Source organism: Strigops habroptila, chromosome 5, assembly GCF_004027225.2.
Source record: "Strigops habroptila isolate Jane chromosome 5, bStrHab1.2.pri, whole genome shotgun sequence".
Taxonomy (NCBI): Eukaryota; Metazoa; Chordata; class Aves; order Psittaciformes; family Psittacidae; genus Strigops; species Strigops habroptila.
In genome coordinates this window covers 73,790,131-73,817,881 of record NC_044281.2, presented here as the reverse complement: position 1 = coordinate 73,817,881, position 27,751 = coordinate 73,790,131, and the positions used below count along the sequence as shown (strand labels likewise).

The 27,751-nt window shown below is 40.3% G+C and overlaps 1 protein-coding gene across 1 annotated transcript; it reads right to left on the bottom strand.

The window, feature by feature from the left end:
* Positions 1–426: 426 nt before the first annotated feature.
* Positions 427–27,245, bottom strand: TDRD1 (tudor domain containing 1). The gene is made up of 25 exons (XM_030488459.1): positions 27,237–27,245; positions 24,687–24,748; positions 24,348–24,495; positions 23,833–23,938; positions 22,665–22,725; positions 20,510–20,614; positions 19,961–20,143; positions 19,188–19,334; positions 17,814–17,985; positions 16,840–16,923; positions 15,911–16,087; positions 14,643–14,750; positions 13,088–13,258; positions 12,347–12,382; positions 11,352–11,600; positions 8,932–9,054; positions 7,667–7,777; positions 7,331–7,501; positions 6,015–6,260; positions 5,378–5,494; positions 5,023–5,127; positions 3,741–3,908; positions 3,204–3,425; positions 2,976–3,022; positions 427–1,474 (listed from the first exon to the last, which is right to left on the bottom strand). The coding sequence occupies exons 2-25, from the start codon at positions 24,738–24,740 to the stop codon at positions 1,382–1,384; spliced, it is 3,204 nt and encodes a 1,067-aa protein (XP_030344319.1). The 5' UTR covers positions 24,741–24,748; positions 27,237–27,245; the 3' UTR covers positions 427–1,381.
* Between the last annotated feature and the right edge of the window lie 506 nt (positions 27,246–27,751).

The following is a 27,751-nucleotide window of genomic DNA, read 5'->3' as shown; positions in this document are numbered from 1 at the left end:
TCTCCAAGTGAGACACCAACCACTGCTTTCCAGGCGTTTTTGCCCAAGTATAACCAGCGTGGACAAAGTGATTGCTTTTGATTGCTGTGGTCAAAGTCACCTTCTGAAATGCAGTGCCTATTTGCTAGGAGAGGATGTGGAAAAGTGAAGAGGAGCCATGGGAAGGCTAAAGCATCAGGGAGTTGCTTTCTGTGTGGGCAAATGCTTGTGAAAGTCACACTTACCCCAGGACATCAAAGGACACTTGAGACAGCCACAATCGTGGCTCAGAACCAGGGGCACAAAGAGCTCAAGACCCAAGTGTTTTTCATTAGCATAGTCATCATTAAAATAATCATTAGAATATGATGTAACAGAAACTAAAAGGCAGGAAAACAATCAATCTGAGGCAATTTAGTGTAATAAAACATTAAGACAAACATAAGGTATTTCATTTTCACAACAAATTTAATCTCAAAATACTTTCAATTTGCACAGGGCCCCAACTTAAAATATATACTTCAAGTGGACAAAAAAAAAAAAAGCTGACTCTGCAGTTTCAATAAGCAAGTGTCTACTGTGCTCTATGCACAGTAATTTGGCATCCTTAGCAACATAGCTCCTGGATTAGTCAGAAATGACAACAATTTATCTGCTCCATTTTAAAGAAGTACTGAAATGCCATTAATAATTTGATTCAGTATTTTTGTCATAGCCCAGAATGAGATTTTTCCATTAAGATGTGAAAGAACTTGATGGTGTAGAAATGCTGACAATGTAGCTACAGCCAAAACAGCTCCAATACTATTTACTCCAAAACAATATTCACAGATGCAGATTACACAGCCTAAGTGTAAATAAAGAACTGTGTGCATTTACCTGTTTAGTGATTTCAGACAGAACTACCTGCAGGCAGTCCAAGACAAGATTTAGCCTTTACTGATACTGAAACCAAGTTGATGTAAAACGATTTTCAGTCTAACTTCAGACTGGAAATCAAAATTGAAAGACGACTAAACCAAGATGCATTTTTTTAAGTAAGATGAATGGTATCAAAATTGAAGTGAGCTTTATGAGTACAGTCATTTCAAATGTCAGTTTGCAGACTAGACTCCCAATGCGATGGCCATTCCACAGTGCATTCAACAGCAAAATAAAAGCAAAAGCAGCAGCACATGGTGGTATAAAACAAAAACAGAACAGAAATTTTAGCTTGCTGCTTTGAAATCCTTCAAGCTACGTATTTTACAACAACGCTACAAGCATATAGATAAATACAGGTACTTAAACAGCACAATTCCTACAAAGCGACTCATTTTCAAGCTGATGAATACACTTGGCTCTTCCAAAACAGGAACCGCAGCAACCTGGTGTATGTACAAGTGAATGGCACATCAGAGACTCAGCGTTCCAACAGTTTTTTCATTTCACTGAATCCATCTGGATTCCCATACTTGTTTAAAAGGAAGAGTAGGATCTGTTCATGCTTTTTAAGCTGTGGAATAAACAGAAACATAAGACCTGCTTTTTAAATTGCTGATTTCAGATTAGGGTAGATCCTAAACCTACAAACTCCACTAAATCCCATATTAGTTCAATGAATATACTATTCCTTGCTGCTGTAAAATCTTCTGGAGGTGGGAAAAGCCAGCAGAATTGTACCTGACTTCCCCTGTCATTGTTTCCCCCTGAAGCAGCAGTTTCCTTGAACCAAACTGATGAAATACTCAAATTAGGACTGAGATCAGGATCTTAAATTTGGTTATTCCCACATCTATTTCCTGATGTTTTCAGTTATATTGGAATCTTCTGTCCTGTTTTCATCTGTCATGACACTGAGCCAAACTTATGGGAATACAGTAGGATAACAGGAAACAGAAAGTGACCATACTGAAGTCAGAAGACATTAGCTAGATCTAACTAGAAGACCAAATAGATCTAGAGGGGGAAGGGAGAAGGCAGTTCACCAGCCTACAGTGGGACAGACAGATCAACTACATTCAGGAACAGCACAGTTCTGCCTTTCTGCCACTAAACTCCTGGTAGCAATGCTTACTCTGAAGCAGTAAAGGTCTAAATGACCTTGATCAGAAATGCTCTTTTCCAACCTCCAAAATATCACAGTGCATGTTTTTGCTTTTGGCCTTGCTGCCACTGGCTGGGGAGAGAGGGGGAAGTTTAAACCACTCCTGAAAGGGGTTTCTGTCTTCAAAATTCAAGGTTTTGCTCATTCCTCTGACAAAGATCACCACTTTGAGAAAAGCTGATGTGTTTTTTCAGGTATACTTTAAGTTACTTTTAGTAAGCTAAAGTTCTAATTTTTCATAAATAGCCTAATTTAAAGTAATGAGAAAGCTTAAAACCAGAAAGCTTTCCAAAATTACAGGAATATGCCAGAAGTGTAAAGAGACATTTCATTTTTTCTCAAAGGAAAAAAACAATCTTGCAATGGGCAAACACTGTTACAAATTCCAGTACTCTGTTGAACTCAGGTTCTCAGCCCTAGCTCCATGACTGAAACTGTGGCATATATTAGTATTCATCTCTGCTACCTGAAATATGCATTGTAAGACTTTTCTTACAAGTGCAGCTGTCTGCCAAGTTGCATCCACAGCAAAACACTGCCATATTACGGGAAAAAATCCAGCTGCCCTTTGTCCAAGTGACACAATTTATGCAAAACACCACAACTACCTTTACGCAGCAGACAGAAGTAACACTCCTGAGCCTTTATACTCTAGGAAAAGAAAAAGAAGAAAGCTGTGCATGTGGCAAAACAGACTAATGAAGTGAGTGTGATCTATGCACTATCCTCCTGCAGTTTCAGGGTGCTCTAATTATTACCACTTGTAAAACAAATTGAGAACAAGTGTTGGGATGTTCACTTTGCCCATCTTCAATGTTAGTGATTATCTCCCTACTCCCATCTGTCCCCCACATGGGGTTTCTTCTAAATTCTGGAAACGTAGAAGAGTATTGCTTGGACTGAATCTTACTTGTATTTTTAATTCTGTGCAGCAGCATTTGGTCTCACACCCATTGCCTACAAAAAAAACCACAAAGCAAGTGAATGAACAATACATACATGGACGTTGCTGCCCTAATTTAAAGGGGTGACATGTGGAATTCTCTAAGGTTTTTAGAAGGAAAAGTCACTCAGGCATCCCATGTGCCCACAGTTCCTCAAATTCAGTAATCTGAAGTAATTAAGTGAAAGTGTGTACCTTGACGTTCAGTATGTAAGCTTTCAGCACTGCTGGATTTGACCAAACCTTCCATTACCAGTTTGCCAGCTACATTCAGACTCCCGTTTTCCCAAAGTTTCTCCACTGTTACTAAATTAACATTTTCGTTAATCCCTTTCACTGTAATTGTGATGTATTTATTCAATAACATTTCTTTCAACTTGCCAAGTAGTAATGGAGACCATTCAGCTTTCTCTATGCCTGCAAAAAAACCCAAAACAATCAAATTTGTTCCATACAGAATTCCTGTATGATGTGACTTGAATCTTACACATAATGCTGTCACTGCTTTTGAAAAAATGATGCTACTAAATTTTCCTAACATAAATAGCTTAGGTTCTACAGGTAATTAACTAAAAGCATACTTTCTAAAACAGCTTTCGCAGCATTACCTCTATTTCAGCAGATCATCATATTGTTTATCAGAATTAAGGAATGAACTTGATCATCAGAACAGGCACAGATTTATAACATTCAAGAAAACCAGTCAGGTTTTTTGGGGTGTTTTTTTGTTACCTGCAAGTGAACATATAATTGCCTGAAAAGGCAGCTTTAAGTAGGAATCGGTGATTGGCAGCACCTCTGAAAGTGGTAAAGTTTCTTTGTTCCCATAGTCTGCATATAGGACTTCCACTACGGACCGAAAAGCTTTCAGAACAAGAGCTCTGTACCAACGGCCATCACCTGAGAAGATTAAGACAAAACCACCACATGTGAAGTACCACCTTATAAAACACAGCTCATCCTGAGAAGAATTTATATAGTTTTCCAGATATTTTTAAATACTCTGGTACAGACAAAGTACAAGTAGCAAGCCCACAGAATAAGTTTCTGATTGCTGTATTCATAAAGATGTAATTGTTGCTTTCAGAATTTTGCTCAAATTATAGATAAGATTTTTACTACAATACTTAAGGATGTCTGCACACTGCGTTACTAGCTTCTTACTTTTCCAACACATATTCCCTCTGAAAACATAACCAAAAAGAAAGAACAGCCCAAATCGTTTTCCTCAGTTATCCTGAAGAATCATAAACAAAATATAAAGCAAAAATCAGGGGAAGTTAAACCCAACTGTCAAACACTTAGGTATGCACCTGTGGTCTGCCTAATACCTCTTTAATTCACCTATCCTGTTTTCCAGGAGCTGACCTAACACCCAAGCTCATTTTCAGCACTTAGCCAGATCTCCTGTAAGAACCCACATGCAGTCAACTTTTAACAGTTATCAGCCACTCCTCTTTTAAAATATTGAGCTAATAATCCAGCAGAGCATCCCCTATTCTGAAAGACTAAAACAATAAATAAAGTTCCCTCACTTAAGAATACTTCTGACTTGAACTAACAGTTTGCTAACCCTGGACAGCTTGTGGCACTAACAAGGCTGAATGACCAGTTGTCACAGCCAGTGTCACTGCCCCATGCTCGCAGGAAGCATCAACAAAACACATACCCAGGCACCCACAACCAGAAGTGGGTCTGTATAGGTGCAAGTGCACTACTGCTCTGCCACAAATTTCATGTCCCTGCGACTCAAACACAAATTTCAGTTTAAACAGTAACTAGCTTGCTTTCCTCTTGAAGCTCCATGCATTTTGCAGGGCACAACCTATTTCTTATTTTCTCTCCTACGCTGTCAGATGGTTCCTCTGTCCTAAAGATGCAGCCAGGGTATCCTTCAGAACAGAATTAAGAGATCTGTAAGCACTTTCAAGTTGGCAGTTTTCTTTTTCCTACAGCAAAGGTGAAAGCTGTGTTTAACACTAATCAAGGAAATAAGAACAGATGATTGCCTCACCTGAAAACCTGGCACAACAGGCTTCACCTGGTTTTGGTTTGAAGGACTCCTTAATACAAGATTTACAATAGTCTTGTAGCTCAATCAACTGCCTATGTAGTTGATCTAGAGAAAAAAAAAAAACTCAATGGAATAACTAACCTCATAGTATAATGGTGTATAACCACACGGGTATAATGAAGAGAATACTTACTTTTAAGCTCCCCTGCTCCCACCTTTGGCATTTTCTTTATATGTTTCTACTATCCAAGCTATGCTTCTACAAGGTTCAGTTCACTACAGGCATTCATTTTACAAACTAGCTTGCAACAGGGACTTCTTACTGATATTAGGAACAGTGACCACTTTTGCTTACCTTTAGTTTTAACTGGTACAGCGTAGAACAAGCCTGGGCTTACGACTTCTGTTACACAGACAGACATGGTTTCATCTATAGCCAACTTGATTGACTTCCAGTGCCCAAGTGAGGTTTCTAACAGAAACAGTAAGAAAATGCAGTGTATCCCTTCCCTCCAAGCACAGACATGTAAGTAACTGTTGCAGAGTATCTTCTTGAATTTTAGAGACAACTGCATGTCTTCACTTCAAGAAGAAAAATCTAAACCAGGGTAACTCTTGCTTCATTTGCTGTTCGTAAACTAATAGCATACAAAAGTAGCTAAAGTAAAGAACACCTCAGAAAAACAAGATATTGGAAAGTAAACATGGGAAAAGTTTGTTGTAGCAGATCTGTACATCTCTACTATCAAATATTACTATCAAATATTTAAATAGCTCCCGTTTAGGACAAACCCAGTCATTTTTCTCTTTCTCTTTTTGTCTATAATGCCACCTGCAGGGCAGCTTGTGTTTAACTGCAAAAACTGACAATATAATCAAAACTATGCATGTTTGTTATTGATACTGACTACAGCTGAATAGCAACATCGTGGTTAAAGACTGGAATGCTGAAAATTCTTGTGCAATCTAAAAGTTAACATTCATTTAGTTACCTTTCTTGTCAACAGGCTTGTTTGGAAGCTTATTTTTTTCTTGTAGAACCTCCTTTACAGCCAGTTTTTCAGAAGTTAGTAACTCATTGATCACTTTAGGACGACCTGTGGAATTGTCAATAAGCTCTACACCTGCCCCATCTCTGGAAAGGGAAGTCACTCTGGCTTGAAGCTTTATGCCTACAGCGTACGTATGAAATCTTGCTGTAGCTTCTGGAATCCATTTGCTGCTACCAGGCTTTATACCTAGAAAGTAGAAAAACTGTTCAAAGTACCTCCTGTAAGTGATTTTCTTCAACATTTTATTTTCCTTTTTTATTTCCTGCCTTTCCCTCCCTTTTTCTTAAACATAATTAGAAATTCCAAGGCTACCTTTACTACATCAGGAATACATATTGTACTTCGTCCTGTTAACTGGTCTCCCTCCTGTCTTCTAGAAGGACACATTACCTCTCAAGCTTTGTTTTCTACATTTTATGATATTTTACCAAGTAAATCCTTGTGCCTTAGCACAAACAACACTGTTAAGCCTGCTTATATAGCCTTTATAGCTCTTTAATATAGCCTTTTTGTCAAAAGAGCAGAAAAAACAAGTGCTTTAAGAGACAAAAACTCCAAACCAGCAAAAACCACTTTGACAAAATGTGGTTTTAAGCTTTTTCCTGTTTCCACATTATTTTTAGTTTTAAATCAAGTAGACTACATTAGGAAAAAAGAACATTTCTGTAGAATTTTGAGTGATTTGGGGCAGAAAAGGAAGAGGCAGAGAATCAGTAGAAGACTGAGAAACAGCAGCACGGTGCCAAACTCTGCAGGAATCAAATGAAACATCTCTGCAGAGAACTGAAAAGCCAGCTTGCTTCATAAAAACAGATGAACTCCTCTGCCTGCAAAAGTGAGAAATAATGAAGTTCTGTGCACAAAAGCACATTTACTCCTAGCAAGGCAGCAACCAAACGGTAGTAAGCACTAAAGATGAAGCAGAACTAAATGACAAGTTCCCTTTGACTGGTGAATCAGTAAGTAACCTTCATGCAGATCGCTCCCCAGCACTGTCAGTAGCTCAGGGAAGAGCCACCACCTTTCTGATAAATGCCAGTCTGCTGTGCAGTAAGGCTAAAACAACAGTTCCCACAACTTCCAGAGGCTGGAAGCAACAGAGACACCCATTATAAAACCAAAACAAACAAAACCCACACTCTCCAAAAACCAGAGTATTGTGAAGTATACACTCTGTCACCACCTCCTCTCCACAGAGCAGCAAGTCTCTAAATGTAACAGCTCTTAGAAAATAACGAATCCATATGAAAATCCACCTGAGAGCCAGCATTTAATCCCCTGAAATGGCAGTTTTAGGAACGAGGATGAGATCTGCCGTATTTTATCCAGTGGTACTTCCTCCACATTTCCATAGTCCACGAAGCACACTTTAACAGTCCCACCTGAACTAACGTTTTGCACCAAGGCACGGTACCAGTAACCATCATCTAATTAAAAGAAAAGATAAATTACTTCATACATTTAGAAGATTTATCAGCATTTAGTTTTTAATAAATAAATCCAATTCTTTGCTATCCTCTGCCAATTCAAACTATTTTGTTTTGCTTTATGTTCACCCTGTAAAACCAAAGATATCTTAGTCTGTTACTTACCAGAAAAGAAAGCACAGCAAGGTTCTCCATTCTCAGGCTTAGAAACATTTGGTGGAGTTTTCTGGCAGTATTCAGACAATGATTTGTTAAGTAAGTTTAGAGCATGTAATTCTGAAAGTAAGAAAACCAAAGATGAGATCAACAAAATAACCTGACTTGAACTTGATCCATGGTGTTTGCTGTGCAGCTTTCTTAAAGGTCTGATGGGAGATTTCTGTGAATTTTAGAACTTCACAAAGAAAGAACTGCTGACACTGAGTCATTTCACTCACCAGACAGACTTAGGAGCAGGAAGAGGCGAGACAGCTGATTTCTCTCTGACAAATTACTTCAGTATAATAACTAAATGATCAGTAATTCCCCCTGCTAATCCAGCAACCCTTCTGTTAGGTTAGCTAACCCTGCTAACCCTTCCCTCCAATATCTAAAGTATATTTTACAGCCACTGGAATTACCTAGTTCAGCCAATGCATATGACAGATTATGGGACCTCATCCTACTTGCTTCTATATTTTTTATAACAAGTCCTTTAGCCTGCTGTATAACATTTCTAGAGAGGAATTCAGCGTGTTTTAAAGGTGAGAAGCCATGAATCTATACTATCCCTAGATAAGTCAAAGAATAAACTCTCCCCACTTTAAGATCTGCCTTATTTTTGGTTTGAATGCATTTCTCTTCCACTTTCAGCCACTGAATTCATCATGCAGGTCTTTTAGTAGGTTAAAACACCAGTGGCTATCAGAAGTCTTTTAATACAGGATAGCGGAACAAGATTATTTGGGGGGTTTTGTAGCTTATCCAAGGGGAAGTCAAGCCTCAAAAGCTGCACTTTCTTATTTTCACGTTATTTTATTTCTTTTGAATCTTTAAGTTTTTATAAATTAGAATAGGACAGAGTACTAGATGAGAGCGCTAATAAATATTGTGTGGACACAGGAAACGTGTCTCTTATTTACTATCTTCTGTTTACCTCTCCTTTACCTTGGTTATAGAATCACAGAATCATATAGTAGCTCTTTTCACTTTTCTCTACATTATTTGATTAAGTTTCATTCAACTGCTTACCTTCAACATGTCCAGATTTCAGAGTCACTATATACTACGATCCAACTTCTTCAATATTCCACTTGTATTCTTAGATAAAAACCTCAGAGGTAAGTTTTGGTGCTATAAGCTCACTTGAAGCAGTAATGCATTAGAACTATAATAAATGACAATCAGGAATCAAAGAAACTAGCAGAAAGAAAAAAGCTGAATAAACTTACCACTGTTATTTGAAATATGACAGTAGAATTCTCCAGGACTGTATAGCGTGCACACTATGACATCTACTGTTTGTTCCAGAGTTAATTTATTCCACTTGCAAATGCTTTTGTTTGTTGTGTCCTCTAGAGACGACAGAGATGAAAAGGAAGGAAGAGAAAATAATTTTTACAGGAAAAAATAATACATCCTGAATGCTCACTCATATCCTTGCATTTCTTGTTATAAATAAACCAACAGATTCATTACCAGGGAGAGCCTCTTTGCAGCATAAAGTCAAGTAAGAGAAACGTGCTGGTTCCTAATGTACTCAATCACTACTGAGAAGGGCAAGCCAGAGATGAACAGGGAAGAGTAATCACACAGAGGTACAAGCTAGGTGGCAATACCCTGAGCAAGAGGGACTCTGGGGGTCCTTGATTCCTGGGAAACAGGGTAGGAGGCATAAAAGAGGGAAAAACCTGTGTGTGGAAATAGTCTGCGGACAAGAACAACGAAATGATTAAAGACTGGTTTCAGAAACTTACACTGCATATTATACTCAAGTACCTGAAAAAGATTTAACACAAGTTGTAGAACAGATCACATGAGAACTAACTGATGGCACACTGGAGAAGCCATAATTTCCTCCATTAAGCATATTATTAAATCTTCTTGTATGTTCTACAGCTGCCAAGTTTGCTACACTTTGTGATAAGCAGCAGCACGCAGAAATAACTGACAGGCTTTTTAAGACTTGAGTCCAAGTGGCTGGCATCCAGCTTTGGTAGACATTTCCAGTTTTAAATTTTTAGGGTTTTTTCTTCCTATAAAGAAGCTTAAAAAAGTTGAGCTTCAAGGACGGACACGCTGAGATGCTGCTCCATCTGCCCAGTATTGGGTCTGACAGTAGATTACTTTAGGAAGTCATACTGCCAACAGGTAAAGATAAAAAGAAAAACAAACCCAAACCAAGAAAACCATGCTACAAAAAAGCACACACACACATATATACACACACCCACCCCCAAACAGGCTTTCAAATCTTCTGTATTTTCAGTGGAATGCAAGACTTTCCTTCCAATTGTAAGCAACTGCCAGATCCCTACCAGAAGGGACAAAGCACAGCAAGCACAGTTGGAGAAATATGCTCAAAGAAGTAGAAGCTGGTTGAATTTTCCACTCCAGAAAGAAGACAGATTGACATGAAAAAATGAAAATTAAGAAGATTAGCCTTAACAAAAAGACTTCCCCCAGGTTTTAGTATAGAGGGATCGGGAGAGAATATATAGTTAGTTTTACCGGACACAAGATGGAAAGGAGGGGCTTAACATGCTTCATATGACAGAACCTAGGAATGTTCCCACGATGCAAAGAAATCTGACCTAAAATTTGTAAATCTCTCAAATTGAAGCCTTGATCACTAAAGGCAAAAAAAGACAATTGAAGCTGTATAGGCTACTGCAGTCAAACAAATTTTGAAGGACTAAGTATATGGGTTTAAATGTAAAATTGTCCTGGGTTCAGCTATAGCAGTCATTTTTTCTCCTTCCTAGTAGCTGGTGCAGTGCTGTGCTTTTAACTTTCAGCCTGGGAACAACGCTGATAACACTGATGTTTTTAGTTGTTGCTAAGTAATGTTTACTCCAACCAAGGACTTTCACAGTCTCATGCTCTGCCAGGGAGGAGGGGAAGCCAGGAGGAAGCAGAGACAGGACACCTGACCCAAACTGGCCAAAGGGGTATTCCATACCACAGCAAGTCATGCCCAGTATATAAACCGGGGGGAGTTACCCGGAAGGCCCAGATCACTGCTCGGGTTGGGCTGGGTATCGGTCGGCGGGTGGTGAGCAACTGTATCCTCTCCCCTTGTTATTTCACTAATCATTATTATCATTGGTGGTAGCAGTAGTGGTTTTGTATTATACCTTAGTTGCGGGACTGCTCTTATCTCAACCCGTGGAAGTTACATTCTTCCCATTCTCCTCCCCATCCCTCTGGGAGCGAGGGGAGGAAGAAGGGGGGGGAGTGAGCGAGCGGCTGTGTGGTTCCGCAGCTGGCTGGGCTCAAACCACGACAAAAATAAAGGACAATGAAGATGAAATACTATTTGAGCTAAGGGACAAAAGCGTAAGAACACGACTAACTAGTCATATCCTACTTCAACTGGAAATTATAAGACTTCTAATCAAACTGAAATACTAGTATGGTCTTCCAAAAGCAACTGCAGCTTTGTTATGTTCTGCACACATACACATCCTCATACAGACACACAAACAAACACTTCATGGCAAAGTTGCCACAGCTTATCTTCAGAGCTGTGAAGGCCAGACTTCATGAGCCAGGCTGGAAAGTTCTTACCAGTTAAGAACTTGCATTCCTTGTACCCACCCTAGCAGGGAGGTTAAGTAACACCAATTCAGCAGTACGTGCTCATACTCACCATTTGCTTGCCTAATATCATTCATTCCAATTGCTGGCAAGGCCATCCTTGGTTCCTCAGCTCTACAGCCTCTCTCTATGAGATGGCTTGATACATTTATTGCTGGAGTAACTGATGCATCTACAAGCTCCACCACAGATCTGTAACTGTGTTTACCCACTACTTTTACTGTGAACACTTTGTCTTCCACCAGTTGTTTCATAAAACAAATATCTTCTGAGGTCCACTCTCCTAATGGTCGCTTTACACCTAAAAAGTAACATAGTATGGAAAGGTTCTGAGGACAGTCCAAGTCTCAACATGTCAAGAACATATTCTACAGAATTATTCTTTCTAATGTAGTCTACTTGATTTAAAAATAAAGAACATATAAAAACACTGCTTAAAACAAAAGATTAAGCAGCTGGTGTACCAAGTGACCTACCCTCACTCCTCATGCTTGTAACAAGATTTCAAACCCAGTTATTTAGATTCTGAACTTTAGAGTACTTGAAGTTAATAAAAAGACCATGTACAACTAGTCTATTACGCAAAGAAAAGCATAAATTCGGGTTTAATACTTCCTTAGTATGAACATCTAAGAAGCGTAGTCATGAGACCCAAAGACTTGCAACGTATAGTTTTGAAGAACATTAACCATCTCTCAGCCAATGTATCTGCTCCTCTAAGCTACTTCCTCCTCAAACATTTACTCTTTGTGCTACTAAATTTACTGCTAAAATTCAAGTTTTAACCAGAACTTTACAGTAATAGATGGGCAGAAGCTGCCTTCCAGAAAGATATTTTATGCAGCAGTAAACCTTGAGTCTAATCAGAAAACATCTTGTCTGATCAGTTTTTTGTGTCCATGTTGTGTTTAAGACCTTTCTTCGTCTTAGGACACTTGTTATCTGTAGGCATCATGGTTTGCCCCCAGAAAAGAGATTTCTTTAGGTCATATTCCATATGCATTGGTTATATCTCTACATACAAGGGAACCATTGTTTCATGTTTACCTTCTGAAGTCTGAGCAGCATATTCTAGCTTCTTGACTTTACAAAACAAATGAAAAGCAGATTAAGTATCAAGTATTGTAAAGGAAGGATAGACATTGAGTATTCTAAAGGAAGGGCACTGAAGCAAAGGGGTGGATTATCTTGCAGAGTGATAGGAACAAACAGAAAATAAACAATTTCCAACAGCAGGTTAAACAAGTATGTCAAAAAACAGATTATGATCCTGGCTTGAGACAGAAGGATGAACTAGAAAGTGTCAACATCCTTTCTATAACTTGACAGATGTCACAAGCATAAAGAGAGGAGCCTACTGGCAGTTTCACTAGATTTGCCCTTGAGCTGGGAGGGACAGGACAGACAACACACAACAAAGATACAGTTCTGAACTGCAAGATATAAAATGGAACTGTAACTTCCCCTGCAGTGTTAGAAGCACACAGATTAAAGAATCCCACAATCCAGTAGGTGACTGAATTTTGCTTAGAACAAAGGCACATGCAAAACCTAACAGGTATGTTAATGTAACACAGTTTTCCAACCATATAACTACAGATCATCAGGTACATTAGGAATGATTTATCCCATTTTATAGATGATGTGCCACAATTAAGAATTCAGGAAATAACACCTTCTGTTATCTCTATCCTTTCCCATATTTCAACAGAAGACACTACAGATGTGATTATGAAACCCCACTTATTTTGCCTTTATCAAGTTTGAAACAGCTAATTTATTTCCTACCTGCCAAAGTACACCTTATGGCTTGAGCTGGCAGGTCCATTAATCTTGGAATCACAGGACGAAGCCTAGACAGTGGAAGAACTTCAGAATTACCATAATCTATGTACTCTGCCACAACAGCCTCTTCAGAGACATACGCTACAACAGCAGCACGATACCAACGATTGTCTTCTGGAAAGGAAGATATAAATGTTCATTGTAGTTGAATTTCTGAGAACAGAATGATTCTTTGGGTAGACCAATATAAAAATACACCATCAATCTCTGCATAAAACAGCAGCATTACAGTTCATACAGACCTTCATAAAAGGTGAATGGATGATGCAACATCCATCACCCCTTGCACAACTGGAGTGTGGCAAACTCATCTTTCCATAAGGACATCCCCCCCCTTCGCAAATACATACTGCAACAAAGAACTGGCTACATTATGTGGACGTAGTGCTCAAGTTAAATACGTTTAAACAAACAGTGTCTTACCACAATGACATGCAATTCAAAAGCAAAACCACAGATCTAATAATTTCAGTATTTGAATTCGACTGAAATATTTGAGAAATAGAAATACAAGCTTAGTGAAGTTTATCATGATATCTGAGGCACTGAGCTCATAGCTTTCCCTTGCTAGGCACCCGAAACAAGTGCCCATTCAAATGCCAAGGCAGCTTATTGTTTCTCAGAACATACAAAAAAAGCATTTATTTCAGTTTATCTGTTCGGTTCCACAGCTGATTTGTTCAAAGCAGCAAAGCTACAGGAAATTGAAAGAAACAAATGACCAGGAACGTTTATCAATCACAAAGTAACAGCAACAATATTTCTGAGCAGAAAAAATAGGTATAACAGCAGCTTTTTTTCTTGCTAAAAGCTGATGAACAGGACAATGATCTGTGAGGAAGAGAGATTCATCTTCATTCTACTGCCCTGAGGCAAACAGGACTTCAGATTCCAATCAATAAAAGGTATGTCTTTCATACAGACTTACCAGTTCCTAGCACAAAACACTGCTTTATGCAGAGGATTTGCCTATGTTTAGGCAAGGCTCAATTTTATCATGAGACTTGTAGAAACATGACATCAGTGATCACTGTCAGAGGGAATCTAATTTAATGAACATACAACTCAGGACTATCAGGTCTTGGCTAAATAACATTTTGAGAAGTCATCTATTACAGCACCATCATTAGATACAATGATCCCATTTCTTCTGTCTCTCCTTTGGGGGCCTATATTTCCAGCCACAGGAAATAGTGGTCACCAATACAAAAACCCCAAATTTCTTTCATGATCTCTTAAAAGGCTCCTATATACAAAAATTAATCCAGTGTAAAGAGTTTGCACAATGAAGGGACCAATTTATGGTCTAAAATGTTTTAAACTAGTATTTTCTAAATGTCATCATTTGCTATTAATAAATTCTTTACATTACTACCAGATGCCATCTGCAGCTAAAACCAGACAATAAAATAAACTCTCTATGAAACATTTCTAAACATAATTATTTTTTTTTTTTAAATAAGGTGTCACAAGAGCCACATTTTCACTCCATTTTTACCTGTGAACTGGGCACAGCACACATTCCCAACAGGAGGACGGAAAGCTGGGCTACTGGGAAGTTTGTCACAATGTTCATTCAGAGACACTTGAAGCTCAGCAAGTTGACCTAATGTTAACATACAGAGAGGTTTGGAACATACAGTGTTGTACTTATTACAGAAGTACACAAATCTTAAGATCAAAGCCAGGAAGAACATCTTGTAACATAATGGAGATTTTTTCACATAATGTTTAACATAATAGCAAAATAGTGATGAGACCAGAATTCTTCACTCAATAAGATCAAAGTCAGTCCTCATGCGAGCCTAAGGAATCACAGTGCTAAATAGAATGGACAGGGAAAACCAGTCACAGACTTTTCCAATACAGGAACAAGTCAGAAGACAGTAGGAATTGAAAGTGGGAACTGGAGGCATGCTAGAAAGAAACCAAAGAGACAGCTCTTCGGACAACAGGCAGATGATGAGGTTGCTCCTTGCTAAAGGACATGCTATGCATTGAGTCTACCCACAATTCAAAGGCTGCACAAGTACACAGAAGAGAAATCCAATGTAGGAGATACACCAGATCACATCCAGCTGCAAAAGCCCTTTTAGATGAAAACACACAAACACTGACTTGGACAGCACTAGGAGGTCACATCCCACAAACTTACTCTGCTTTTATTCTCCCCCAGACATCTGTTTATGGGCACTGTGGGAGATGCACCAGCAGTCCCTGCAGCCTAGCACTCTGGCCCACTATTGTGTTACTCGCAGTCTTATGTCTTACTGTATCAGAGGACACCAAAGTGGGTTTGGGCACTCTAATCTGGCCTTCTCACACTTGGATACTCTCTCTGCGCTACATAACAAAGTTCAGGCCATGCAGCCAGCCTATAAGGAAACACTTCCCTCCAGTGACAAAGCAACAAGGTATTATGGGAATAAACAAAGTAATTAGAAACACATATTTCTGGAACATCTGAGACAATATATTTAACATTAAATATTTGTGATACAAATTGACTTTGGATTACTGACACCCACACCACACCATCTCTTTATTTTGTGCTACTTGCACTGCCCACATATTAACACCTCCCAGGCTAACGCTGCCCGAAACTATCCTACACAACACCATGGCTCTTAACTGACTGAGGCATGGCCTAAAGCTACAGGGAATCACCATTTCAGGGCAAACCACAAGAGCAGCAACACCTTCCTCCAGCCACTCTGGAAAACCCAAAATACCACTCTAGGTATCTTGCATCCCATTGGCACTTACGGCAGTTGCGTACTGGCTGACAGAAGAAGTCTTCTGGACTTTGCATGCCGGAAACCATAGCGGAAAACACATCTCCAATACATACAGAGACATCCTCTACAGCTGAAGGAGCCCAGTGAAAATAGTCTTCATCTTGAGGTATTTTTGCTTTACTTCTCTTAGAATGGTTTTCTGACACTGTACAGGCAAGACAAGAAGTTGCTGATCAAAAGCTGGATGACTGCAAATTTAAACATGCTAAAGCAGGTTATTCTTTGGACTTTGCAGGCTCTTGTCATATTAGCCATGAAATTGAATTAGCCATTGAAATGTGAGCTAATAACGCTCACATGTTCAGCGTGAAGTAGAGAAGCTGCGTGGAGACCTCAGAGCAGCCTTCCAGTATCTGAAGGGGGCCTGCAAGGATGCTGGGGAGGAACTCTTCATCAGGGACTGTAGTGATAGGACAAGGGGTGATGGGTTCAAACTGAAACAGGGGAAGTTGAGGTTGGATATAAGGAAGAAGTTCTTTATTGTAAGGGTGGTGAGGCACTGACACAGGTTGCCCAAAGAAGTGGTAAATGCTCCATCCTTGGCGGTGCTCAAGGCCAGGTTGGACAGAGCCTTGGGTGAAATGGTCTAGTGTGAGGCGTCCCCACCCATGGCAGGGGGTTGTAACCAGATGATCTTAAGGTCCTTTCCAACCCAAACCAGTCTATGATTCTATGATCATCACTAAACAAGTGCTTTATACTATTAAATAGCACATCTGCTATCGTCACTAGAGAACTGAAGGAAGCTCCACTAGCCAGTGCTTTTAAGTAGGAGGTGACATTGGTGAATGGCTGGAATATTCACTGCATTCAGAGTATCATGCTACACGGAAGGACCTAAAATTCCCCAAGTTTTTTGTTCCACTTCTTACTAAGAAGTTTGATTTGCTTGCTTGCCTCTTGGGGAGTCTCCTCCTCCGGCATCAGTTCCTGGAGTTATATAAGGCCTCATTTCTAAAGGTACTTTATCTAGGTAGTCTCCTAAAATACAGACGTAAGAAACAGAAGTTATTTACCATGCAAGACAGTAATAACGTAGTTTCATTTCAGAATCATCTTCGGAGCCTGACCTATATCTCTATCACAAAGTGAGCATGCTCTACGTATTTGTTGAGCACTTAATATGCTTAGAATGCAAAATAAAAGTAATTTCAGAGTAACTCAACTACGTGAGTTTTCTGAAGACATCCACAGCTCCAAGACTGACTCCATTAAATGAGCCAGGCAGTAACAATCAGTATGTACTCACAGACATGGCAGACTGTTAGCTGAAAACCTGAAAGCTTTTCAGACACAAGGATTCATAATTTACTTCCATATTTACAACACTCAGCATGCAACGAGTTATCAAGGTTGACAAAGAAATCTTGAGTTTCTTAGCTATTCCATATTCCATTTCTGATGCATGAAACCATATTCCAAGCTTTCTGTATAATAATTTCCAACTGAAATCCTGAATACAGGTGTTTAAGTTGCTTGTAAAGTCATGGAATAGGCATATGCAACATTCCATGAAAAACCACACTCATGAATGCAGTGGTATTTTTGTGATCTTCTCTCCAAGAGGTTGGCAACTTATATTGCTTTGCCATTAGTGAGCATGTACGAAATAGAACAAAAGCTGGTGAAATCCTCAGTGGAACTAGAAACTAATCTTAACATTTTTAAAGGGTTAAAAATGCATGTGATAAAAGGAACAACATGGTCCCAATTTTGCATCTATTAAACCGAAAGAATAAAGGAGGAAAGCAGAAGAAAAAAACCTCCTCTTTTAAAGGTATGGGGCAGGGGGAGGGAAAGTGAACACAGACGACTTATCATTTGTGTTTGGGGTTCTTCCCCCACCCCCCACTATACTACCAAGTACTTACCAGACTCTGGAATAACAACTTCTACAGCAAAACTCAACATCATTTCCTCCTGTAATATGTCAACAACAGTTACTGAACAGTGTTTTCCTATGAGCTGAGAAGAAAATCTGGCAGCACCTTCATTCCATCCTTTTTCTTTTGGATCATATTTAGCAAAGGAACATCTAATGGCCTGGAAAGAATTGCAAATAGAACAAGAAGGGATGGGAGTTGTTTGCGCTGTAGAAAAAGCAACTAAATAATCAGGGCTCTTAGAAATACCACCTTGCACATAAGAGTTAAAGCTGCTGTTGGAATTTGAAGCACTATCAATTCAACTAAGTTCTTTACAGGAGAGTTAAGAATGAGGAAGGTAAGTTCAAACCGAAAGCTACATTCTCCCACTATTCACGCTGTCTTATGTAAGGCATAGTTGTATCACACATCACATATGACCACAGGCGCATGTCCTAACTTGCCCTGAGCAGACATTGAGGGCTTTAAGCAAAGATTCAAACAGCTCTCAAAATCTTTCATGGACCCAGCAGAAAGTCACGTGAACAAGTTAATAATGACTACTCCAATAGCAGGTTGTCACAGTTGTCACTGGTTGAAAGAATGCCTCTCTATCCTTCTTCGTGCACAGCTAAACACATCAGTTTAACTTACAGATTAAAGCTAGAACACCTATTTTGTAATGGAAGACATTCACATAGTATGGCAATGAACTCAGACCAACAGCTGTCCTTACTCCAAACTAAGTCTGCCCAAGCTAGAAACCATTCTTCCCTACTGCACAAACCCAGATAAGAACACACAGACAGATTTCCTCTGCTGTCCTCTAGCATGCAAGGGACATGTGGACCTAAGTGCCCTGGAAGGTTTTTTTTTATCAGCTCAGAGCCCAAGAATCATAGAATCATAGATTAGTTAGGGTTGGAAAGGACCTTAAGATCTAGTTCCAACCCCCTGCCATAGGCAGAGACACCTCGCACTAAACCATGTCACCCAAGGCTCTGTCCAACCTGGCCTTGAACACTGCCAGGGATGGAGCATTCACCACTTCTTTGGGCAACCTGTGCCAGTGCCTCAGCACCCTCACAGTAAAGAGCTTCTTCCTTATGTCTAACCTAAACTTCTCCTGTTTAAGTTTGAACCCATCACCCCTTGAATTCTGGGACTAGGAAGAAAAAAAGCTAAGCAGCCTTCCTCACTCCTGTGGAGTAGCCAGGAAACATTTCAGAGGGTGAACTTCATGTAGCATAGCAGTTTTCATGTATCACTTTCACTGAACACAAAATACTACAGTGACAGTTACAGAGAGACATGAGTTACACTCACATTAGAGCTATTCATTTAAAATACTTGAGCTAGTGTTAGGAAAAGGGAACTTACACATGGAGGAACCAACAGTTCAATGTCTTTGTGCAAAGCTTTAATCCAGGCAAGTGGAATATCTTCTTCATTTCCATAATCTATATAGAATACTTGTGATTTCTTTTGCAATATATCCACATCCTTTACCAGTGCTCTATTCCAGGTCTGTGTAGGAATAAACCATAATCTTAGTAAGAACAACACATAGTTTGCTTTACTTCATCAGGTTTGTTTATCAGCAAAGGCACTGACAAATTCTGAAGTGACTTAAATGAACACAACTCACTGTAGTGTTTGCTGCAGTGAAGATAAAATTCAGCTCCTACAGACATTGGTTACTGGACAATAAGTCAAGAATCTGCTAACAATGGAGAAAAAGGGGCAGAAATACAAAAGAAGGGTGGGAAGGGAAACAGGAACTACATGTGGCTATAGAAATGCAACCAGAAAAGCTAGGTGAGAAATGAAGAATAAGTTCCTTAATTAAGCAGTCATATTCCAAACTGTTGTCACTACAGTAATCTAAATTTGTTAAGAACACACACATCCTTCAAGCAACAGTAGGATAAACAGCACCTATAGGGCTCAAGCACATAAACACACAGAAGTAAATTTTTTGGGGAGGAAATCAATACCCTAAATGTGAGTTCCAGGTGATAGGAAACTAGTTACTACCACAATCCAACTCATCTCTAATTAGCGGCCTTCACTGGTAGAGATATAAAAGCCAAACATGCAAAACATGATGAGCTTACACAGCAACGGTTACTTCATGGACAATCAGATGTTACCTGATCCAAGGAACACTTTGCAACACAGACTTCCCCTCTGGTGGCAATATATTGCTCTTCAATAACTGTGCTAGCATAACAGTCTTGCAGTTTCAGAGAAAGTTTACTAATCTGGTCTAAAATGTCTGGAGAACTCAACTGTATATAAAATTCACTTGGGCTCTTGAACTCTGTTACTATACCCTAAAGAGAAAAGCCATAATAGATTATAATCATGCCAAAACAACATTAGGTATGTAATTCAGGAGCAGTGCTCATTTCAATCCATGCATTTCACCCTATACCTGGCTTTGTTCTTTTGTTTTGAATCCAGCAGTATTTAACTGCAGGGAACAAACCCAGTGATGTTCACCTTCACAGAAGGAGTCTTCCTCACTTCCTCCCCCCCCAAGCCCTGCTTGCATTTACTCATCTGTATACAAATGAAGGAATTTTACATGTGAGCAAAATGATAGAAAATTGCTGAGGTGACATGCAGCTATATATGCTTAACAAAGCTTCCAATGCAACCCAATAAAGCACTGTAGGATTCTTCAAAACCAAAAGTACCTGTACTTCCATAGCTTTTTTGATCCCTAGAGCCTGGAGATCTGAAAGCGTTATTTTCTTGATGCGCTCTTCTGTCTTGAGAGAATCCACAGAAGCTGAGCCACCCTATTTAAAACAGCTACAAGTTATGCTTAAACTGGAGTTGTTCACCTGTAGCACCTTGCAGTAACGAAAAAGGACTTTTGATTATTTCAGGAAACATAAAAAAGTGCTTCTGTTGACTTTCAATAACAAGTCTTACAGACTTGATATTACTCTTGAAAATAACTTAAAACATTATGACGGAGATATACTGAAGACACAATGAAAAACAAGTGCTGAAGTCTCACACATTCACCTCTTCTTCCAACACCCCTTTTACAGGACAGCTCAGCCACACTTCCTGCTTATGATGCTCTCATAAATAAGAGGAATTGAATTCCACCTGCTTCCTTGTAGCCTTAACACCACAGAGTAGATTACAGATACTGCTTCAATTGCTGGCATCCATGTTAAAAGAAACAACAAAAAAAGTCTAAACAACCTTCCGTGGTGGGTTCATCACACATTGTCTCTGCTGCTCCTTTCTCCTCAGGGGAAGACTCCTCACACTCTTCCCTTGCTCTCCCATAGGAGACAGTCCCCCACAAACCTCCCTAACCTGATTCCCACAGGCTGCAGTTCTTCATGAACTGCTCTAGTGTGGGTCCCTTCCATGGGGTGCATCCTTCAGGAACAGGTTGCTCCAGCTTGGGTCCTCTGTAGGATCACAAGTCCTGCAGCAAACCTGCTCCAGTGTGGACTCCTCTCTCCATGGGGCCACAGGTCCTGCCAGGAGCCTGCTCCAATGCAGGCTTCTCATGGGGTCACAGCCTCCTTCAGGTATCCTGCTGCTCCATTGTGCAGTCCTCCATGGGCTGCAAGCGGGTATCTGCTCCACCGTGGACCTCCATGGGCTGCACCACAGGTTGCTGGGGAACCTCTGCTCCAGTGCCTGGATCACCTCCTCCCCTCCTTTTGCACTGACCTTGGGGTCTGCAGGGCTGTTTCTCTCCCACATTCTCACTCCTCTCTCTGGCTGCAATTGCTCCTGTGCAGTAACTTTTCCCCTTCTCAAACATGTCATCCCAGAGGCGCTGCCACCATCACTGACGGGCTCAGCCTTGGCCAGTGACAGGTCCATCCTGGAGCCCACTGGCATTGGCTCCATTAGACACGGGGGAAGCTTCCAGCATCTTCTCACAGAAGCCACCCCTGCAACTCCCCCTGCTACCAAAACCTTGCCATGCAAACCCAAGACACCTGCCTAATGCATACCATCTGTGTCTGTGACATCCTAAAAACAATACTAAAATAACCCCATACACATCCTTAGGGAAAACCTCTTTTATATTTGGACCAACATACTGCGGACAATGCACGATGACTGAGATCACTGTTGCAACTGCCAAATTAATTGTTTACTTGCAACAAAGATCCTTCTAGGTTTACCATTAAAACACATCTCACCATACAATACCAAAACTACATCAAATATTGTTCAATATGAAATAGAAGGTCTCCTACTTCCACAGAACTTCCTTGAGTTTCAGAAGATAAGGGATAAATAAAACCTTTTGTTATTTACGCATGTTGTACACCCTCTTGATATAAGGGTCCCTCACTATCAGTTGATCAATTTTATTCGAAGACAGTCACAAACACACATCCCCCAGAAATTTATCAGGATGAACTAACAGAAGTCTCATGACCCAAAACGAAGTCTCCTTTCTAAATTCCTTCCATGAAGTTAAAACAGATGAATGAGCTACTTCAAAGAAGCACATGATGGAGTTTTCTCGTACACTGCAAACATAAGGCTCGTTGCAGGTATGCACATTTACTTGCTTTCATAAATATCAGCCCAAGAAATCAGGAAGGCAACAAAATGATTTCCTGCAGAAGAGTTCATAGGAAGGCTACAGGAAACGTTTGGCTGAAACTAAGAGAGGCTTCAAAACATAATATGGTTTTGAATGCTTCTCCCAATAACTTTTGATTGGAAAAACTGATCTTTCCAAAAGGAGTAGATTATACTCTTTGGAACTTGTTCCTTTGCTGTACAGGTTAAACTAAGCATATTGCAACTAGCTCACAGCAGATCCATTCAAGAGATAGTAAAAAGCACGTTCTGTACCTTAGGATGAGTGCCCTTCTTGGTTTTACCAGGTGACTTGCCTCCATTTTTATTACTTACACTATAACCAAAGAAAAAAAGACGTTAACTTTGAAGAACCAAAAACAGACAAGTAGCATTCAAAACACCTACTTGCAAATACAAAAAGCTGTGTTTATACCATGTGGCTTTTAATCAACCCTTATTCCTCGTCCAAGGAAATGCAGAATGGCAAATTTGTCAGTTCCCTGTTATCCAACATCTCTTGTGTTTTTCCTGATGCCATCAACAACAACAAAATAAAGTACTTTTGATTAAAATGGAAAAGAAATTGTACACTGTTGTGGAGTTCTGCTACACTGTAATCCCAAACCAACATTAAGAACTGTAAAATTGAAATAAAAAGGTTGCTATTTCAGCTGAATACATAAGTAATATCCAGGTAACACACAGGCCAGATTGTCCCTATTTCTCCTCATTCAGTCACTATAGAGAAACTTGGGGGGGGGGGATAAATCTCTTGCAAACTTTGATTACAGGCTCCTGGGTGTAGATCTATTGAACTGCGATCACCACCCCTTGCTAGAAACTGTCAGCTTGAATGGCCATATCACATCCCTGAACTGTTCTAGAGCCACCCAGTCAATTTGTACTTGTCATAACCTAATGATGCTTGTTTTAATTGAATTAGATTAGGAAGTGATCTCTTGAGCATCTAAACTGGCATGTCAGAAAGCAATAATGAGCAGCTAGAGAATGGTCTGGCTGAGACAACTTCTAATTGCAGCTGTGCTCATCAAAGATAAAATACCCATGAAATTCACTGAGGTAACAGTTAGATTCAAAGTATGCCTCTTTGGAGTCCGTTAAAGGCAATCCATTAAGCATGCCACTGCTGAAAAGCACAGTCTCATTTCTCCTCTCTTCCCTACAGCATCAACACCAAAGACATGATAAGCAAGTAAAAAGACTGCTTTTGCTTTAAGTAACACTATAGAACACCTTAAGAACTCCAACATCTTTTAAATCACCCTTCTAAAGCAACAAAGTTTTCTGACAAGCATGAGATAATGCAGCACTAGCAACATACTTCAGTGTAATAGTGCCTTTAAGTGGTCATTTAGGTTGTAATGGGAGGGATATTACCTTTCTGTAAAGATTATTTGACAGAACTTTTCAACAAACTTACTTCGGTTTAACTGGCTCACATACAACACGATGTGCTGGCCAATCTTCTTTCTGACAATCTACAGAGCAATAATATATTTGCTTGCATTGTGAACATCTAAGGGATCCTTAAAAAGAAAAGAGTCCAAGAGAAACAGTATATCAGAAGAGAAAACAGCTGCTAAGATACAGACTCAAAGTATTATTTAATAAGTGCTTTACAGGACAGTTCCACAACAGTTCTAAAATACAAACAGGTATTTGTATTTACATACAGCTATCTAAGACTGCTGCTCCAGATGTCCCAAATTCCTCCTATAATTAAGAAGGAAAAGAAAAACCCAACAACAAAAAAAACCCAAAAGCAAACCAAAACTTTTTTAATGAGAGATGCTCACTTCTGCTTATCAGTTCTGAACAGTCTCTATGCTTGCATCTGAGATATTTTTATATTTCTCCATTTTAACACATTTCTGAGCAAACCTTCTGATGTGGTTTCACTGAAATACATCAGACTACAGGACAAAAGGCACTTACCAAAGAGACCACAGTGATGACAAGTCTTTTTTTGAGGGGGTGATACTAATGAGCTGAAGAGACTCTCATCATAGCTAATAGAGAAAACATTCTCAAAGGAGTATTGTGATTTCTTTGGATTCTCATGAATCGAATCACAGTATGATACCTGTGGAAGAAAAACATCTTAAGTGATTCTTACTAGAAAAAAAGCTGCCCATTATGGTAGAAATATTCTAATATACCAAAATGTGACAACAGAGTCAAAATTTAAAGTTCTAGAAAGAGCAATATATGTTGATAATTTCTGCTATCTAGAAATGCTCAGAATATTTGGGGCAATGAAGTGCAGTAACTTACATTATCAGCTGCAGCTGTCAACAGCAAGTCCCCTTCTCCAGTTGTGCCTTCCATGGATCTTCCTAGAAGCGGAAATATTTGCAAAAGGATCTGATTAATAACACTAATGCATGCCTGTGTTATGGAGTATTTGCAGGAAGACACAAGGCTCTTATCTACTCCTACTGTTCTGCTAGCACGTTTGAGTAAAAAAGATGCTATGACCATAGCACACTCTGGAAGTCACTTCTTGTTATCACTCTGATACGATGTTTATCCAAACCTACCAGTTTCACTGCTCTGTGCTTATCCCTTGACCTAAGACTGACGGTCCTCCATCCATAAATTTGTTTTCAATTCAAGTTGTTCAGCAGGAACAAAAAAACCCCCAAACCAACATGTAATTTCCAACACCCATAAAGCAAAAATTTAGACTAGACAACTTTATAGTAGCTAAAACAACACACGTCTCTTCCAGTATTGTTGAACACATAGGCTCATGTTAAGCTTATACTTACACATGTAGCTGATCACATCAGCAAGTATTCAGAAACAAAATACTCCAAAACAAGAGATTTTGACTTTCCAATTAGTGCCTTATAAGCCTTGTGGTCTTTCCAAGTGAGTTTGTTCTCTATCTAGCAACTCTTACAAGTCAAGTATTCGGCTAAGCCTGCATACCAATATACTAAGAACTATGTTTTTAGAAGAGGGCAACTCATTTACCTACAAAGTATTTGTTTCAGTTGTAGACTACACATGCTATTTGGAGTTTGTTCCAGTCTGGCAGGGTTATTAAACCACGTTCTCCACTGAGGCAACATAAAGCCTACGTGACCTTTTTTCCCCCCACCTGGAAGCAAGTTAATATTGTAAATTTTGCCTAAACTAAAACTCTTGCCTAACATGCAATCAAATTTCCATGAACTCTCCAGACCCAAGAGGGCTGCAAATCAAGCTGTCTCAGACTCCTCAGAATCAATTCACCTTCCCCCCATTTGGGGTAAAAGAAAACATGGATCAGACAGTACTGAAGCACTCATGAAGAAGAGAAACACTGCTGAAGGAACTCCCAACTCCCACTGCACATATCCATTCCAAATTCCCTAGGACTCCAATTCCCCAGTTTTTTCAATTGCCTAAGACATTGCAGCCCACACAAGTTTAGATAAGTAGAAGTCACCTCTATTTATAAGCCATACTGATCATGTTTATCAATAACCAAGCATATATACAATTAGAGAAGAACAAAGTCAAGATACCTTTGTCAAGCTTCGGACAAAGTCCAAAGTCCCTCTTTTATTGCACTTGTGCTGCAGTTAAAACTTTCTGTACTGTTTCTACACTTGACAAAAAAAAATACCCTATATTTTTTGTTAACAGAATACTGATTTTTGTTAGGTATTTCAGAAACTCAGCCTTGAACTTGAGAGCTTTTCAACAGGAAGTTGGCACCTGTGATTCTGCCGCTTTAACTTCCCCCTACAACTTGATGATGTTTGTTCTTCATGTGAAGAGGTTCTGCCATCATGTAAACGTTCACATCGGAGCACGAGGAAAGGCAGACGTAGACCAGTTAACTACAAAAGAATGGATTTAAAGATTAAGTCAGACATGCACACAAATTAAATATAAAAGTATTTTTAAGTCATGGTCTGAAGTTATGTTTAAGCATCCATTTTAGAAGGCTAATCCTCTACTTCCCATTCGTTTAACCTGCACAGCAAAAAGTAAAATACTTTCTGGATTAAAGATCTAAACAAGGCATACTCCAGACTACATAACAGAAAGACCTTTAGAAGAGGAATGCCCTAACAAGCAGGAGTGGGTTTCACTACCTGCACACCAAACTTGCTGGGTCCACAAGAGACCTGTCTCTCTCGAAGAGACCCCACTCTAGCTTAGAGGAGCCACCCCTCCACCAAAGCATAAGCTGCACCTATGGCTTCTTCGTGACTGGGAGCACAGCCACACCGAAGGGCTGAAGCCTTGGGACAACCACCAGAAGGAGGAGCAGGAACAGCCCATGCCTGAGGGGAACTACTGCACAGGGCTCTGCCAAAACGAACTTCTGGCACCTGCTTTCTGAATGTTAACACACAATATAATTACTTTAAATATAAAAATACTCTCTTGCTACATTACATGAGAGAAAACAAATTAAAATGAACTTGCAAGTAAAGCAGTCTCCGATTGACACTGCAATCAACTCAACCAGAAACGAGCTTTCACAACCGCAACAGCACAGCACCGGTACGTGCTGTTTTAATTAACTCCGAATAGTTAATTAAACCCCACATCACAGGCTCCAGCCCAGGCCCGCCCCGAGCTCCTTTCCCCCCTCAGCGCAGAGCCCGTTGCAGGGCCGCCTTCCCCGAGCTGCGCCACACGCGGGGCTGGGCCGGGCCCTCATTCGAGGGCCGCCGGCGGCTGGGGAGGAACCACCGCGCCTGGAAGGGCAAAACCCGGCTCCCAGCGGCCGGGCCCCGCCGCCGCGCTGCTCCCGTAGCCGGCCGGGTCTCAAGCCACCCGGTCGCTCGCAGCCGGCGGGAGCCAGCGCTGCCATCTTACCGGGGAAGGGGCGGCCCGGGCGGCGCCGGCTCTGTCGGGGCGCGGGCAGCGGCTGCCCAGCGTTAAAGGGCTCGTGGAGGGGATGTGGCCCCGCCGCGGGCCAGGGCCCCTCATGGGATGGGCGGGCACCGACCATCAGCGCCCGGGGCCAGGTCACCTGAGAGAGGGTGGTGGGGTGCAGGGTGCCCAGAGAAGCTGTGGCTGCCCCATCTCTGGCAGTGTTCAAGGCCAGGTTGGACACAGGGGCTTGGAGCAACCTGCTCTAGTGGAGGGTGTCCCTGCCTGTGGCAGGGGGTTGGAGTTAGATGATCTTTAAGGTCCCTTCAAACCCAACCCATTCTGTGATTCTATGATGCTTTTTGTCCTGTAGCCTAGAAAATACATCACTTCATCTCCCATTTCCAATGTATTCTCTGCTTTTATTTGTTTTCTCTCCTTTTTTCTATAAAAGATGTTTTCCCCTTTTCTTCCTTTAACTTTTGTTTCCCATCATCATGTCTCTATCTTCACTGGAA